Source organism: Fukomys damarensis, unplaced genomic scaffold (genome assembly GCF_012274545.1).
Source record: "Fukomys damarensis isolate Sample0158 unplaced genomic scaffold, DMR_v1.0_HiC HiC_scaffold_5, whole genome shotgun sequence".
Classification (NCBI taxonomy): domain Eukaryota; kingdom Metazoa; phylum Chordata; class Mammalia; order Rodentia; family Bathyergidae; genus Fukomys; species Fukomys damarensis.
This window is the reverse complement of record NW_022900917.1, coordinates 20,848,790-20,866,142: the sequence shown is the minus strand read 5'-3', so window position 1 is coordinate 20,866,142 and position 17,353 is coordinate 20,848,790. Positions and strand designations below refer to the sequence as shown.

The 17,353-nt window shown below is 35.1% G+C and overlaps 1 protein-coding gene across 4 annotated transcripts in view; it reads left to right on the top strand.

Moving 5' to 3' along the window:
• Tmem67 (transmembrane protein 67) overlaps positions 1–17,353 on the top strand; it is a 78,471-nt gene that overhangs the window by 3,797 nt on the left and 57,321 nt on the right. For all 4 annotated transcript variants that reach the window (XR_779301.3, XM_010619629.3, XM_010619627.3 and 1 more), the window contains exons 3-12: positions 312–405; positions 9,476–9,575; positions 10,175–10,244; positions 10,339–10,413; positions 11,798–11,860; positions 13,187–13,338; positions 13,457–13,565; positions 14,272–14,358; positions 14,671–14,736; positions 16,986–17,142. Coding sequence is in view for 3 of the 4 variants with exons in the window: in XM_010619629.3 (XP_010617931.1) it covers positions 312–405; positions 9,476–9,575; positions 10,175–10,244; positions 10,339–10,413; positions 11,798–11,860; positions 13,187–13,338; positions 13,457–13,565; positions 14,272–14,358; positions 14,671–14,736; positions 16,986–17,142 (973 nt within the window). In the remaining variant the exon portion in view is untranslated. The remainder of the gene's footprint in view (positions 1–311; positions 406–9,475; positions 9,576–10,174; positions 10,245–10,338; positions 10,414–11,797; positions 11,861–13,186; positions 13,339–13,456; positions 13,566–14,271; positions 14,359–14,670; positions 14,737–16,985; positions 17,143–17,353) is intronic.

Here is a 17,353-nt window from a genome sequence, read left to right as displayed (position 1 = left end):
TTTGTGTTTTGTATTTGTGAATGAAAAAATTGGATGACAAAATTAATTATGAAAGTAAAAATCCATTTGAACTGAAGAACAAAGAATTGTAACTGAGTTTATCTTTTATTAATAATCAGTGCATAATATAAACTTGCAGCTTAATTTTGCAATATAAAATAAGAATTGGCTATCCAAGGAATTATTCTGTGGTTCATATATGTATGGTTTACTTGAATATGTATTGCAAATTACCTACTGTTATGGCTGTTTGAACTTACATGATCAATTCAGAAGTTAATTAATAAGGAGGAAAATTTTTTCTGATTCAGAATGGTATTACTGAAGATGGCTGGAACTGCATTTCTTGCCCTAATGGCTTAACTGCAGAAGGAAAATGCCACTGTCCCACTGGCCATATTTTAGGTAAGAATTAGCTTCTTTATAAGATCATGGTGATGAATTTTTGTTTGTGTCTTATAAAGAATATTATTTAAACCTGGGCATGGTTGAGGACCCTGTGATGTAGCACTTGGGAGGCAGACTCACGAGGATCATGAGTTCAAGGCCAGTCTGGGATATAAAGTGAGTCCCTGTCTCAAAAAACCAACAAACCAACCAACAAAAAAGAATATTAATTTCAGTAGTTCAGAGATTACTTAATAGTATTTTTAGAAATTATTTTTGTGCAAAATTTAGTGATGTTGGGCTGAGGATTTAGCTCAGTGGTTCCACCGCCTGCCTTGCAAGTACAAGATCCTGAATTTGATATCCTCAGTACCAAAAAAAAAAAAAATTTAGTGATGCCTGAGATACCAGCAGGCATTGAGTAGAAAATATGTCCTGTCTGGTTAAAAAAATAAAAAGCCCTGGGAATACAGGTCAATGCCAAAGCTCAGGATTCAATCCCCAGTGCCACCAAACAAACAAACAAACACAAATAAATTGAAAGAGAAAGGGAAAGAGCAAGCCAAAGTAATTACTACTAAAAGTTGTAGACAGTAAAGTTTTCTAGACACAAAAATAATATCCAAAAGTAATAGCCTTCCTATTTAAAAATAATAGTTCTTTAAAAATGTGATGGAAAATATTTCATTTACAATAGCAGGGCCAGGGATTTAGCTCACTGGTGCCACGCTTGCCTCACAAGTGCAAGGTCCCTGAGTTCAATCCCTTTTAGTGCAAAAAATAACAACAAGAACAATAATAATACATTCATTTACAATAGCCAAAAAGTATGAATTGAAGAAACCGTTGCTATTGAGTGTTACAAAATCAGGCTTTAATAAGTGAAAAATACATTCTTCATTTGGGGTGATTAGATTAAATATTGTGATATTATAGAACAATATTCAATATTATTATCAACTCTCCCACCAGTCTATATAGTTAAAGGGAAGCTAATAAATTCTACCACGGTTTGTTTATTTGGAGGAATACACAAATAGATTCTAAAATTTATCAGGGAACTTCTCCAAAGGAGAAGAAACTATTCCATTGGCTATTCATACTTTACGACTTTTGTAGTAACATTCATGCCTAGCATATGAGGACACAGGCTGTGTGATGGAACTTGAAACTAGTGTATATGAGATTTTGGTATATAAAAAATTGACATATCAGTAAAGATAAGACTAATAAATTGATGAATAAACGGAGAAAACTCTGAGTTAAGTTTCTACCTTAGTCTTTAAAGAAAATTCAGTTTCAACAGATCAAATATTTAAATATCAAATGTGAATGTATGAAAACTTAAATATAAAACAATTTATATAGTCTTTTTGTGTTATATGGCTAAGTATGAAAAAATTGAAAAATAAAAAATTGCTGCATTTGGCAACGTAAAAAAATTTTTAAATGTTATAAAATTCCAAAAACCCAGTAAGAAGCTAAGGAAAAATATATAATGCATACAATGGAAAGAGGTCTCACTTCAATATATGTAAGGTTCCTATAAGTAAATAAAAGATGTATGGCTCATTTTTATAGCCAAAAGTCATGAATAAAGTTCGCAGAGAGAAAAAAATAGTTGAGCATGAACAATAATAATAATATTAAAAACCCAACCTTATTTAGGATTAAATGAAGTGAATTAAAACTAAAATGAAACTTTATTTTTAACCTCAAGATTTTATTAAGCCTTTTCAACTTTGTCAATGCATTTGTAAGAGAAATACTCATATATTATCAGAGAATTTTAAGTTAGTGCAATCTCTTTGGAGAATGTATTGACAGCATTTATCAGAATTTAAAATGAGGGGGAATTTGGCTCAGTGGTGCCAACACCAGCATCAGCAAACGCAAGGTCCAGAGTTCAATCCCTGGTACCAAAAAAAAAAGTAAAATGCTGGTCAATTTGGTCTAGTACTCCACCTAGAAATTTCGTGTTCAGATACTCTGAAGAAGTGAATGTATGTTTTATTTTATTTATTTATGAAACAAGGTTTTGCTATGTATTTCACGCTGGCCTTGAACTCACTATGTAGCTCAGGCTGGCCTTGAACTTATAGCAATGTCAATGCCAAAGCTCAGGATTCAATCCCCAGTGCCACCAAACAAACAAACAAACACAAATAAATTGAAAGAGAAAGGGAAAGAGCAAGCCAAAGTAATTACTACTAAAAGTTGTAGACAGTAAAGTTTTCTAGACACAAAAATAATATCCAAAAGTAATAGCCTTCCTATTTAAAAATAATAGTTCTTTAAAAATGTGATGGAAAATATTTCATTTACAATAGCAGGGCCAGGGATTTAGCTCACTGGTGCCACGCTTGCCTCACAAGTGCAAGGTCCCTGAGTTCAATCCCTTTTAGTGCAAAAAATAACAACAAGAACAATAATAATACATTCATTTACAATAGCCAAAAAGTATGAATTGAAGAAACCGTTGCTATTGAGTGTTACAAAATCAGGCTTTAATAAGTGAAAAATACATTCTTCATTTGGGGTGATTAGATTAAATATTGTGATATTATAGAACAATATTCAATATTATTATCAACTCTCCCACCAGTCTATATAGTTAAAGGGAAGCTAATAAATTCTACCACGGTTTGTTTATTTGGAGGAATACACAAATAGATTCTAAAATTTATCAGGGAACTTCTCCAAAGGAGAAGAAACTATTCCATTGGCTATTCATACTTTATGACTTTTGTAGTAACATTCATGCCTAGCATATGAGGACACAGGCTGTGTGATGGAACTTGAAACTAGTGTATATGAGATTTTGGTATATAAAAAATTGACATATCAGTAAAGATAAGACTAATAAATTGATGAATAAACGGAGAAAACTCTGAGTTAAGTTTCTACCTTAGTCTTTAAAGAAAATTCAGTTTCAACAGATCAAATATTTAAATATCAAATGTGAATGTATGAAAACTTAAATATAAAACAATTTATATAGTCTTTTTGTGTTATATGGCTAAGTATGAAAAAATTGAAAAATAAAAAATTGCTGCATTTGGCAACGTAAAAAAATTTTTAAATGTTATAAAATTCCAAAAACCCAGTAAGAAGCTAAGGAAAAATATATAATGCATACAATGGAAAGAGGTCTCACTTCAATATATGTAAGGTTCCTATAAGTAAATAAAAGATGTATGGCTCATTTTTATAGCCAAAAGTCATGAATAAAGTTCGCAGAGAGAAAAAAATAGTTGAGCATGAACAATAATAATAATATTAAAAACCCAACCTTATTTAGGATTAAATGAAGTGAATTAAAACTAAAATGAAACTTTATTTTTAACCTCAAGATTTTATTAAGCCTTTTCAACTTTGTCAATGCATTTGTAAGAGAAATACTCATATATTATCAGAGAATTTTAAGTTAGTGCAATCTCTTTGGAGAATGTATTGACAGCATTTATCAGAATTTAAAATGAGGGGGAATTTGGCTCAGTGGTGCCAACACCAGCATCAGCAAACGCAAGGTCCAGAGTTCAATCCCTGGTACCAAAAAAAAAAGTAAAATGCTGGTCAATTTGGTCTAGTACTCCACCTAGAAATTTCGTGTTCAGATACTCTGAAGAAGTGAATGTATGTTTTATTTTATTTATTTATGAAACAAGGTTTTGCTATGTATTTCACGCTGGCCTTGAACTCACTATGTAGCTCAGGCTGGCCTTGAACTTATAGCAATCCTGCCTCAGCCTCCTGAGTGCTGAGATTACAGGGAGATACCACTACGCACAGCCAATGTGTGTTTTTTTAATTGCAATATCTTTACTAAGACAAAGATTGTAAACAATTTAAAAATTTATCAAGAGGACATTGGTCAGATGAACCGTGGTCTGTCCATCCAGGAATCACAGGTGCTAGAGTTGCAGTTTCATGAGTTGCTGAGGGTGGAAGTTAGGTCCCTGGAGGGTGAGAAGACTGAGTGGTTGGGAAGTGGAGGCAGCTGAATGTGTCCTCAGGGTTATGGATAACCAGGTTCTTCCCCACCTTGAAATGGGAATCTTTGTTGATAAATACTTAAGCAGTTTTAAAAATATTACATTCATGCATACTACTGATTTTTAGTAGTTTTATTAGCACTGTTCCCTCTATTGAAAAGATTAACTAGACTCTCACAATTGCGGGGGTGGATTCTCAGGGAGGGGCCTAAGAAAAATTCTTAGGGATGGGCTACATGGCAATTTGACATTTATTGCATTTCTAGATGTGTTATTTTACCAAAACATTGAGTATTAAATTAAGGTATTAAGGAAAGATGTAAGTAAATCAAATTAGATTATAAATGTGGGATAAAATCACCCAAGGACAGGGCTGGGGATTTAGCTCAGCAGTTCGGTGGCCTGCCTCGCAAGTGCAAGGACCCAAGTTCAATCCCCGGTACCAAAAAACAAAAACAAAAAAAAAACTCAAATACACTGGCATTTATTTAAGTGCCATCCAATAGAAATATAAGGCAAACCAAATATATAATTTTTAATTTTCTTATCTACACATTAAAAAGGTAAAGAGATCGGGCTTGGTGGCCCACATACATCTCTAATCCCAGCACTTGGGAGGCTGAAGCAGGGGGATTGCTGCAAGTTCAGGGCCAGCCTGAGCTACATAGCAAGACCCTGTCTCAAATCACCCCCCAATAAAAAGGTAAAAAGTAACACATGAAATGAATTTTAACAATGTATTTCATCTAACCCCACAGAATTTAAAATATTTCAAAACTAATCAAGGTAAATAATTATTAATAAGACATTTCATTCTTTGGTTTACTAAGTCTTTGAAACTTCAGTTCCGATCAGCCACATTTCAGGTGCTCCATAACCACAAGTGACTAGCAGTGACCACATTGAACAGTAAGACTTTATAACAAGATAAAGTGCATACGGGTACATTTGATGTCCGCTGCATATACAAGCTGACTAATCACTGTGGAATCTCATATAACAAACCACTTCATCATATTCCATTACTCTAACCATGTTGTTGACCTTGTAATTCTTCACATGTTTTTTAAATTTCATGGGTCAGAAACAAAAAGAACATTTTGGGATTTTTTTTTTATTCTTTCTCTGGCACTCCTTAACAGAGAAAAATCACATTATTACAAATTTTTCACTTTTTGAAGAGAACAAAAAGCCATTTCAAGTTACTCCTGATAAATAAGGCAGTTTAAAAAATATAACAGGCGATTTCATGGCCCCAAGAGATTAGGCGAGCTTGGAAAACATAGTATTGCTAGTTCAGAGGCTCCTGTCACATGCTTGAGATTCTCTGTAGTGCAGAGCAGAGGCGAGAGAGTAGGACGTTAGTTTATGTGGATGATCACGGAAGGCCTCTCAGGAAAGGTGACATCTGAGCAGAGAGTTGAAGGGATGGGAGATGGAGTCCTGAGGTGACTGGGAACATCACGATGAATAGAAGTGATACTGGGACATAAGGTGCAGTGATGGTAGCATATTTGGTGCATCCCAGGCAGAGGAAGTAACGCTGATGTGGTTGAAGCAAAGGAGGGGGAAAATGGAGCAGATGGATCTGAAAAGTTGAGGGTGAGCAGATCTTGTAGTCCCTAATGACAGCCTTGGAAGTGGCACTTGGTAGGTTGTAAGCAGCGAAGTGACCCGATCCTAGCTAGGCTTTAAAAGGTGACTCTGGTTTCTGCATGGAGCGTGGGATCAGCACTCCAGTTCAGAAGCTGTTACAAAATACTGGGTTGTAGATTGTGGAACTTGATCCACACTATTCATTGTGGGAGTAGAATGACTCTTCCTGCCTCAGCCTCCTGAGTGCTGAGATTACAGGGAGATACCACTACGCACAGCCAATGTGTGTTTTTTTAATTGCAATATCTTTACTAAGACAAAGATTGTAAACAATTTAAAAATTTATCAAGAGGACATTGGTCAGATGAACCGTGGTCTGTCCATCCAGGAATCACAGGTGCTAGAGTTGCAGTTTCATGAGTTGCTGAGGGTGGAAGTTAGGTCCCTGGAGGGTGAGAAGACTGAGTGGTTGGGAAGTGGAGGCAGCTGAATGTGTCCTCAGGGTTATGGATAACCAGGTTCTTCCCCACCTTGAAATGGGAATCTTTGTTGATAAATACTTAAGCAGTTTTAAAAATATTACATTCATGCATACTACTGATTTTTAGTAGTTTTATTAGCACTGTTCCCTCTATTGAAAAGATTAACTAGACTCTCACAATTGCGGGGGTGGATTCTCAGGGAGGGGCCTAAGAAAAATTCTTAGGGATGGGCTACATGGCAATTTGACATTTATTGCATTTCTAGATGTGTTATTTTACCAAAACATTGAGTATTAAATTAAGGTATTAAGGAAAGATGTAAGTAAATCAAATTAGATTATAAATGTGGGATAAAATCACCCAAGGACAGGGATGGGGATTTAGCTCAGCGGTTCGGTGGCCTGCCTCGCAAGTGCAAGGACCCAAGTTCAATCCCCGGTACCAAAAAACAAAAACAAAAAAAAAACTCAAATACACTGGCATTTATTTAAGTGCCATCCAATAGAAATATAAGGCAAACCAAATATATAATTTTTAATTTTCTTATCTACACATTAAAAAGGTAAAGAGATCGGGCTTGGTGGCCCACATACATCTCTAATCCCAGCACTTGGGAGGCTGAAGCAGGGGGATTGCTGCAAGTTCAGGGCCAGCCTGAGCTACATAGCAAGACCCTGTCTCAAATCACCCCCCAATAAAAAGGTAAAAAGTAACACATGAAATGAATTTTAACAATGTATTTCATCTAACCCCACAGAATTTAAAATATTTCAAAACTAATCAAGGTAAATAATTATTAATAAGACATTTCATTCTTTGGTTTACTAAGTCTTTGAAACTTCAGTTCCGATCAGCCACATTTCAGGTGCTCCATAACCACAAGTGACTAGCAGTGACCACATTGAACAGTAAGACTTTATAACAAGATAAAGTGCATACGGGTACATTTGATGTCCGCTGCATATACAAGCTGACTAATCACTGTGGAATCTCATATAACAAACCACTTCATCATATTCCATTACTCTAACCATGTTGTTGACCTTGTAATTCTTCACATGTTTTTTAAATTTCATGGGTCAGAAACAAAAAGAACATTTTGGGATTTTTTTTTTATTCTTTCTCTGGCACTCCTTAACAGAGAAAAATCACATTATTACAAATTTTTCACTTTTTGAAGAGAACAAAAAGCCATTTCAAGTTACTCCTGATAAATAAGGCAGTTTAAAAAATATAACAGGCGATTTCATGGCCCCAAGAGATTAGGCGAGCTTGGAAAACATAGTATTGCTAGTTCAGAGGCTCCTGTCACATGCTTGAGATTCTCTGTAGTGCAGAGCAGAGGCGAGAGAGTAGGACGTTAGTTTATGTGGATGATCACGGAAGGCCTCTCAGGAAAGGTGACATCTGAGCAGAGAGTTGAAGGGATGGGAGATGGAGTCCTGAGGTGACTGGGAACATCACGATGAATAGAAGTGATACTGGGACATAAGGTGCAGTGATGGTAGCATATTTGGTGCATCCCAGGCAGAGGAAGTAACGCTGATGTGGTTGAAGCAAAGGAGGGGGAAAATGGAGCAGATGGATCTGAAAAGTTGAGGGTGAGCAGATCTTGTAGTCCCTAATGACAGCCTTGGAAGTGGCACTTGGTAGGTTGTAAGCAGCGAAGTGACCCGATCCTAGCTAGGCTTTAAAAGGTGACTCTGGTTCCTGCATGGAGCGTGGGATCAGCACTCCAGTTCAGAAGCTGTTACAAAATACTGGGTTGTAGATTGTGGAACTTGATCCACACTATTCATTGTGGGAGTAGAATGACTCAGCTTCTGAATAAGTTGGACAAGAGAGTTGACAGGATTTGCATATTGGTTTATTTAAAAAATCATTTATGTATTCATTTGTGCATTCTATACTAGGGATTGAACCCAGGGCTTTCACACTGAGAGCTATATTCTCACATATTTTATTTTGCAGTAGGGTCTCTGAGTTGCCCAGATGGGATTCAAACTTGCGATCCTCCCGCCTCAGCCTCCCATAGTGCTGGGATTACAGATGTGCACCACCATGCCCAGCTTGATTTTTATTTTTAATGTGAAGTATAAGAAGAGAAGACTCAGGATTGAGGCCTGAGTAAATCTTCAAATGGAGTTGGATTTACTGCGAGAGATGACTGTGTGAGGAACCAGTTCATCTTTTGTGAAAAATACTTTGTAGCCCCACGCAAAACCTTACAGAGTTATGAATACATGTGAAGTCCTCCTTGACCATTTTCCCCAATGCAGAGTCTCCATTGCTTCATAACCCATTCTGTTTTAGGGGTGTGTGTATCCTCCTAGAATTTTTTTTCCTATTTTGTCATAATGATATGCATGGTAGCCATAAGAAATAGAAGTATTATATAAGAAATATAAATCAGTATTTCATATTCCAGATATTGTTATATTGCATACTTATTTCAGCTCACAATATTATCTGTTAGGTCTACACCATTCTTTTTAACCTATCCTGTAGTATTTCATGGTATGAGTATATTATCATTTTGCTGTTTAGCTATTCATATTGTTTTCTAACAAATAATATTTCAGTTAATGTAACTTATACACATGGAAAGTATTTTTGTTTTGTATCTAAAAATGAAATTGTAAAGTATGAGAATTTAAAACTTTAATAGACATTATTAAAAGCCATCCAAGTTATAGAAACAGCAGTAATCTAGGAAAATTCTTTCTTCTCCATGTATGACAGGAAAAGGTAAGAGTTTTTGAGAAAAAAATGTTATTGATTCATTATTAATGATGACTTGGAAAATTAGTTTCTGTGTTTTTTTCATGTGGAAATGGAGAAGGCTTCATTTTTGTAATCTTACAAAGATCGTTGACATGCCTTATATGCAAATAATGTGTTCTGAGAATTATCACAATAATAATTACAAGTAAGTTTGACTAGGTATTTTCTAAGTTTAAAAAGCTTTTGTGTTCACTGTGAATTACACCTTAATTTTGCTTCTGAATTCTTTAGTGGAAAGAGATGTTAATGGATCATTGTTATCTCAAGCAACTTGTGTGCTTTGTGATGGAAATGAAAACTCTTTTACCATAGCCAATGCTTTAGGAAACACGTAAGTAGTATTGCTAGAGGCTGACTTTATTAATATCATCTTACATTAATCACTTTGTATCATCTTGTTTCACATGACTGTCATTATAAATCCATCAGAGTTACCACTCCCACAGTGTCCTCCGTCCCTCCTCCTTATTCCTTAATGGAAAATAGGAAGGATTCTCCTAAATAGAAATGATGAACTTTACTGGTTGTGGTTTGGTAAAGAGATAGATGCTCTCAGCTTTTCAGTTTATGCTGCCTTTTTGTTTGTAACAGATAAGGGAAGTATATTTGATATAACTACTTAAAATTGATTTACTTTCATTTACATTGAGTTTGTTGTGGTCCTTTGTTAGTTGATTGACTTTACCATCTTTGCTATTTAGTGTATTTATTTCCAAACATAGTCTTCTACTGTTGGTTAATTTTATTTGTTTATAGGTTACCTTGTAACACAGAGAATTGTATAAAACTATTTAAATCAGTGTTAAAATGTGCTTAAATAATTGCTTAGCTGAATGAATCTGTTCTAATCCAGTATTTAGGAAAGCAAATTCTTAATTAAATTAGGTTTAATGTAGCTCACTAACATGTTATTTTTGTTATATTGAACAGATGTGTCCGATGTGAACCAACATTCATTAATGCCAGCAGGTCCTGTGAATGTTCAGAACCTAACATTCTAGTAAGGATAATCAAATTGATAAAGTATATATTTGTAATTCCTTTGCTTATACCTTTCCATAAACAAAGTATTTCTCCCTTTTTTATTTATGAAGACAGGGGCATTATGTTTCAGCAGCTCAGGGAGGTTTCCTCCACGTGTAATTTCAGCTGCACGCCAGGGAGAGCCTGTAAGTATATTTTACATTTTTTGTTCGATTATGAACAGTCTTTCTGCAGTCCTTCCTTTGGTAATTAATATCAAACTACAGTGAGAAACAGTTATATATAAATCACTTTAAAATAAATTATCAATGTAAGAAACATTACTCTACCAACTCAGCACTATAATGTATTAGTACTCTCTTCCATACCTTAGCTCATTCCTTTCTCAGTGAATTGCAGAAAGTAATTTCCTACACAGGTCCTATAGAGGATGTGGTTTAATACAGTTAAGAGCATCTTATACTCCAAATTGGAACCCTAGGTTTTCCAGTCATTAGTTTTCTTTCTTTGGACTTTGGGAAAGTTCCTTAGCATTTCTAAAATTCTGTTTATTATCTGTAAATGAAACATAAGCATCAGAGAAAGTAGAATTATTCATATCCAGCCAGCTTGTTTTATAGATGAGAGCATTGAGAACTAGGTTTAGAGCCTTTGTAGCAGACACTAGGTCATAACAAGGTTTGGGTGTAAAGTGGGAAGCAGATGAAATTGGAACTGAAGAAGTCACAAACCTGAGAGAATAGGGGTTACATGACTTAGGAACATTGAAAATGTCCAGTATACCTGCACAACTTGGGCAGACAGACTGTGATCTGGGTTAATTATCATCATTAAGTAAGTAGGAGTGATTGGGAGGGATGTGAATGAGGGCAGGATTTAGAATCTTTTTTTTTATTTTAATTTTCATTAGTACATTTTTTTGCAGTACATAATGATTACACTCATCATGGAGAGTTGGTACCTATACATAACACACTGTAATTCTTTTTATATTGACTTCTCTCCCTCCCACTGGAATCTATGATCTTGATGAAAAGGGCAACAATTCCTCTCCTCCAGTATAGTCTGTGGTGCCTTTTTATAGAAGAGACTTGAACCTTTGTGGATTTTAGTAATGGGGGTCCTAGATCCAAAGCCTACAAATACAAGAAATATTTTTTTCCTGAGCCATTTGAAAATGAGTTGTAGATATGATGACAGCTTACTCCAAATGCTTCAATATATATTTCCTACCAATAAGGGCATTTTTTTATCATTGCATCCAAGAAATTCGAAATAATTCAATAGGATTATCTGATACCTGATAGATTTCTCCACTTTTTCCAATAGTGCCTCTTATTTCTTTCCTCCGTTTTGGAGGAGAGGGTCCAGGATCAAATCAAGGATCCCATATGGCAACTAGCCTTTTATAGTTGCCTTTAATCTGCAGTAGACACCTGCTCCATTTTTCTTCTTTCACTAACATTAAGAAAATAACACTATTCATTTTCACTTGACAATATACATCTTATCTTTCTAACAGTGTAAGTTCAAGGAATCTTCATTTGAACTTCATCTTTTCATTTACAGGGGATGTCTTTCATTTCAGAATGGTTTGCAAAGTATTTGCAGTCAGCAGCAGCTGCATGTTGGGTACGTTTGAGTTTTTAAAAAATGTTTTATATCACTTTGAAGAATTGTGGTACCGTTCTTTACCCAGATAAAGTTTGCTTTATAAGTAGACATATTTCCTTTGTCATGTTCTCTAAGAAGAATAGAAACTTGCTAGTGTATTGAAAGAGAACATAGAAAATAATATTCAACATAAGCAGATTAAATGTCTCTAAGCATATTCAGCTACATTTGAGTGTTTGGGGAAACTGACCTGTCATTTAGTAAGTTTTGTTGATGACAAAATGTATGCCAGAACTGTTCTCAATCAGCTTATATAGTTGCAGAAAAAGAAAAACATTCCTCCTACAGTTGCGATGTAAGTAAATGTCAGTTTGTACTAAGTGCTGTGAAGGCAATAAGTCAGGGTAAAAGCAGAGAAAGTGGTGGGGAGGTGCTGTTTTATATCCAATCTCTAAGAGGGTGATCTATGAGCACAGACCTGAAAGAAGTGCAAGTGAGCCGTGTAAGTATCTGAGGGAGAGTGTTCTAAGAGACCACGGGAGTAGCAAAGGACAGAAAGCAAGCGTGTGTGGATTGTTTATGCTTCAGAAATGGGAAGGAGACTGGAGTGGCTGAGGCAGCCTGAGCAGGGATGCAAGGGAGGAGAGGAGGTCAGAGGTACAGGGAGGGGCTCTGGTGAGGACCTGGAATCTGGCCTCAGGGAGACATGTTCTAACTTCAGGTTTTCACAGGAGTCCTGTAGCATGGAAATAGATTTTGTTAGGGCCAGAACAGGAGCCAGGAGACCATTGGGATAGTAGTATTACAGTAACCGGAGAGAGACTAGAATTGTGGGCAAGGGTGGTGCCATGGAAATAAGAGACATGTTCAGCTTCTGGCTGTCTGAACACTGAGCCAGCAGCATTGACCGATGAGTTAGAAATGGGTGGGACAGAACTAAGTTCATATGAAGTTTTTGATTTGATTAACTGAAAATGGAGTTGTGTTTTCCTCATAGGGAAAATTGGTCTTAAAACAAAATGAATTAGATTTATATGTATCTGATCTAATATATATATTATTGTTCAACTGTAAATATTCTACTTAGTTTTTCTTTTTACATAGCATGCTATAAATTTTTACGTAGCTCTTTCAGTTGCTCATCCTTATAGTTTAGCCTGAAGTTTACAATAAAAATGTACTTACTCTTCTTCCTATATTAAAAGTTTCTTTTCTACTTAAGCTAGAGGAAAGGTATTAAAATCAAAAGAATTAGTAAGATAGACAAAATAAAGAATAGTTTTTATATCGACTTTTGCTTAAGCTGTCAGTGTTGTGGTATAATTCTTTGCCATTGTTTCTTAGGTGTACACCAACCTGACATCTTGCCAAGCTCTTGGTAATATGTGTGTGATGAATATGAATTCTTATGACTCTGCCCTTGATGCATGTTGGCTGTTTCAGTTTATCTTTGAAAATACTGCTGGACTGAGCACTGTGCATTCCATTTCATTTTGGTAAGGACATTGTGATCAAGAAATGTCATTTTGACCAAATTCAATGTCATTGTATTCTCAAATACTACTAATAAAAATATTTCTTTCCTTTTATTAAAATGATTGTAATCGTCTGTAGGAGACAGAATCTTCCGTGGCTGTTTTATGGAGACCAGTCAGGACTGGCACCTCAAATACTCAGTAGTACACCTCTCCCTACAAATTTCAGTTTTAAAGGACAAAGCCAGGTACAAGACATTCTATTATTAGAGGATAACTACATTTTGATTTACAGCTTCAAAAAATAAGAAGAAAGTTACTATTACACTTTTATTCTGTAAGACTATTTTTAAAAATTTAGTTACTAGACTCAATATAAATATTAGCTGCTTATTGGAATTAGTGTGATCATTGCTGTCTTGCATGAGTATTTAGATGCTTCTGGGTTATGTGATTATAGCAGCAGGTCGTACTTGTGGAATTGAAAAGAGTATTTTCCATCACCAAATGGAAGGCAATCTATGTCATAAATCTCCACAATTTTAAGAAGTGCTTCAAAAGATTGATTGAGGCTCTGTGACATTTCCCAGCACTTTCCCAGTTCTAATTCTCACCTCTGTCTTTTTAACTTTCCAGAATGAAGAAATAATCCCTGCTCCTCACATTCATCCACCATTTAACAAATTTGAAAGGTGTTATCTGTCATGAGTGCTGCCCCTCAATTCTGAAATAGTAACCTTTATGCAAACAGCCAGTCCAGATGGTTTCGGTGTATTTAATCACAGAGATTGTTAGGTTAATTTAGATTCAAAATAAACATTGTTGAATTTAAGATTTCAATCAAAATCAGTCAATAATGAAAAAGAAAAGATTAGGCAAAAATTAAAATTTCTTTATAGAACATTATATTGCTTTCAGAAATATTTTACATTGTTACTGTTTTTCTTTAACCAGACTACAGAACTGAAGTTTGTTGCTGCTTCCTATGACATAAGGGGAAATTTTCTTAAATGGCAAACTTTAGAGGGAGGTGTTTTACAGGTAAGCAAGAGTCTAACTAAAGAATTGCCAATGTTCTTTATTTTGGGCTATGCCAGAGACAGACAGAAAAGACTAGATGTTGCTTGAAAAATACCATTTACATACTATAGATTTTTTTCTGATGTTTAAATTGGAATTTCTTAAAAGTATCTTACTAAGTTATGACTTTAATTTATAACCGAGATACTCGCTTAACTTTTCATTCCCTTGATACATTAGAGCATATATCCGTGTGAAAGCTAGCGAACTTTGACTCTTAAGCAAATGAAGTATTTGTGAGAGAGATTTATCAGCTGTATTTTTTTTCTGTAGCTTTGTCCAGACACAGAGGCAAGACTAAATGCTGCTTATTCTTTTGGAACAACCTATCAACAAAATGTAAGTTTGAGCTATATTATGCAGTCTATATTTTAGCTTTGTCTTTGAAAATATCACAGCAGTAATTGGAATAATATATAAATTTTTGAAATAATGTTTTTTTTGTTTTTTTTGTTTTTTGGTGCTGGGGATTGAACTCGGGTCCTTGCGCTTGCAAGGCAGGCCACCGAACCGCTGAGCTAAATCCCCGGCCCAATAATGTTTTTAATAGTAGTGAATTCTTTCATTAATTTTTACTAGATGGGTACAGAAATGCTAATTTAATTATCATGAAGAAACTACCTTGTCACCTATAGAATCTTTTTTCTTTTTTTTTTTTAATTGAGTTTATTGGTACATTTTAGGTATACAGCACAGTTGCATTCATTATTGGGATCTTGTACCTTTACATGACGGGTCTTGGTTCTCATTTTTTCCCCTTGTCCCTGCCCTCCCTTCACCCCCAGAATCTTTTTTCTTTTCTAAAAAAGTGCTGGGATTTAAACCCAGGGTCCTTACTCATACTAGCCAAGCGCTCCACTACTAAGCTCTATAACCCTAGAGTCTAACGTCCTACAGTGTTAGAAATTCATAATCAGTTATCTGCTTCTAAGCTTAAAGGTCTTAAAAACTAACACAACTTCTGAGCATTTAGAGATCAAGTTTAAAATACTGCTTCATTTTTAGTGACTAGTGAGTATGACACTTCCTCTTTACTCTTCTCCCATGAAACAGCAAAAACACATCCTTTTCTCTTCCTTCACACTTTCCCCTCTGTCCATCTCTTTCATTCTCTTTCTTCCCCTGAGCTTTTGTTTTAAAATTATTGTATTATGCAGAGGAATATTGTAAGCCCTTAAACATTTGAAAGGCATTCAGAAGTTTATAAAATTGCTTCCTGCTAAAGTGTATTCACACATACATAGAACAAAACCACAGTGAAAAATACAAGCATGGAGTATAGGTTGGAAGGAAATGAACATTTTTAACATTGATTATCTTTGAATGATTGGATTAGAGATGAATTTTGTCTTTTTATATTTTCTAAATTCTCTACCATGAACAAAAATTTCCTTTTTTTTTTTCGCCAGAAATTATTTTGTTGTTGTTTGTTTTTTGGTACCAAGGATCAAACTCGGGACCTTGCACTTGTGAGGTAGGCAGTGGCACCACTGAGCTAAATCCCTGGACTTGCCAGAAATGATTTTTATGTTGTTTTGTTTGTTTTCTAAAAAGAAATGTTATTTTGTGTCTCCTATGAGTTCATAGAGTCAATACTTGTTAAGTATCGCTGCTGTTTGCTTAGTATTTTATCTCATTTGATCCATAAAATAACTGAGATACTGATTGTCTGTGCTTCACTGATGAGGAAATAGTGTTCAGTAAGATTAGATAATTTAGTCAATCTTGCATCAGGTAAACTCGGGAGCCAGTGTTCAGTTAGATTTAAAACCATGAGAGTCCACTGAATCTGGCCATTCTTCACACAGTTCACAGCCCAATAGACAAAACAGTCAAGTAAAGAATTGTGAAGAATGTAAGTGTTGTACTGTAGATATGTATAAGATACCAGGGTAGATTCCTGGGGTAGCGCAAAAATGCTTCACAGACGGAGTGATACTTGCGCTTGTATAATGAATATGAGTTGAACAGAAGAGCATACTAGGGAACAAAATGCCAGGCAGAATCCACATTTGCAATGTCAGAGAGACAGAATGGCATGGCATAGTTAGGAACTGCAGTAGATTAGTATGAATGGACAACTGTAGACTGGTAGGGAGCAATAGAAAATAAGCTTACTCTACTGGGGTTAGCCAAATCACATATTGTTCTATATCAGCAGAAAGAATTGAGACTTTATCCCATTGGACAGGAGAAGTACTTACACTTTTTCAGTCAACTATGCTTCATATCCACAATGAAGGCATTTCTTCTTCATAAGTATTATAGGTCAAAATCAGAACAGTCTTTTTGTTTTTATTGTTTTGAGACAGGGTCTCGCTATTTACTTCAGACTGGCCTTGAACTCTTGGCAAGCCTCCTGCCTCTGCCTCCCAAGTTCTGGGATTACAGCTGTACTATTAAGGTTGTTTTTTTGTTTTGTTTGGCTCTTATAAACGAATCATATTTATAAATTTATATTTTGGAAGTTATATACAAATGCATGTAAACAAGGTAGTTTATTTTCCATAACTAAAAAAGCACTATTTTAGAGATAAAAAATGTTTATTTTCATTTGTAATGCTTTTACTTTTAATTTTATTTTTCAGTGTGAGATTTCTCTTTCTAAGATCCTAACTGACTTTCCCACTCCTGTATTTTATGATATTTACCTTGAATATACTGATGAAAATGAACAACAAAATATTTGGGCTGTACCTGTGTTAAACTTAAATCTTCAACACTACAAAATGTTTGTGAATCAAGGTAAGATAGCTGCCATACTTTCATTCTTTCTCTGAGCTGAAATAAACCAACATTATAATTTAATAAACCACTGATTATAAGAAAGTCCATGAATTCTCTTATTACATAGCTTTATACAGTATACCAATGAGATTGCTATTATGTTTAGGGATTTTTACAAATTTCATTGTCAGCCCTATTGTTAAGAAATTATATTGTTGCTACATGCTGG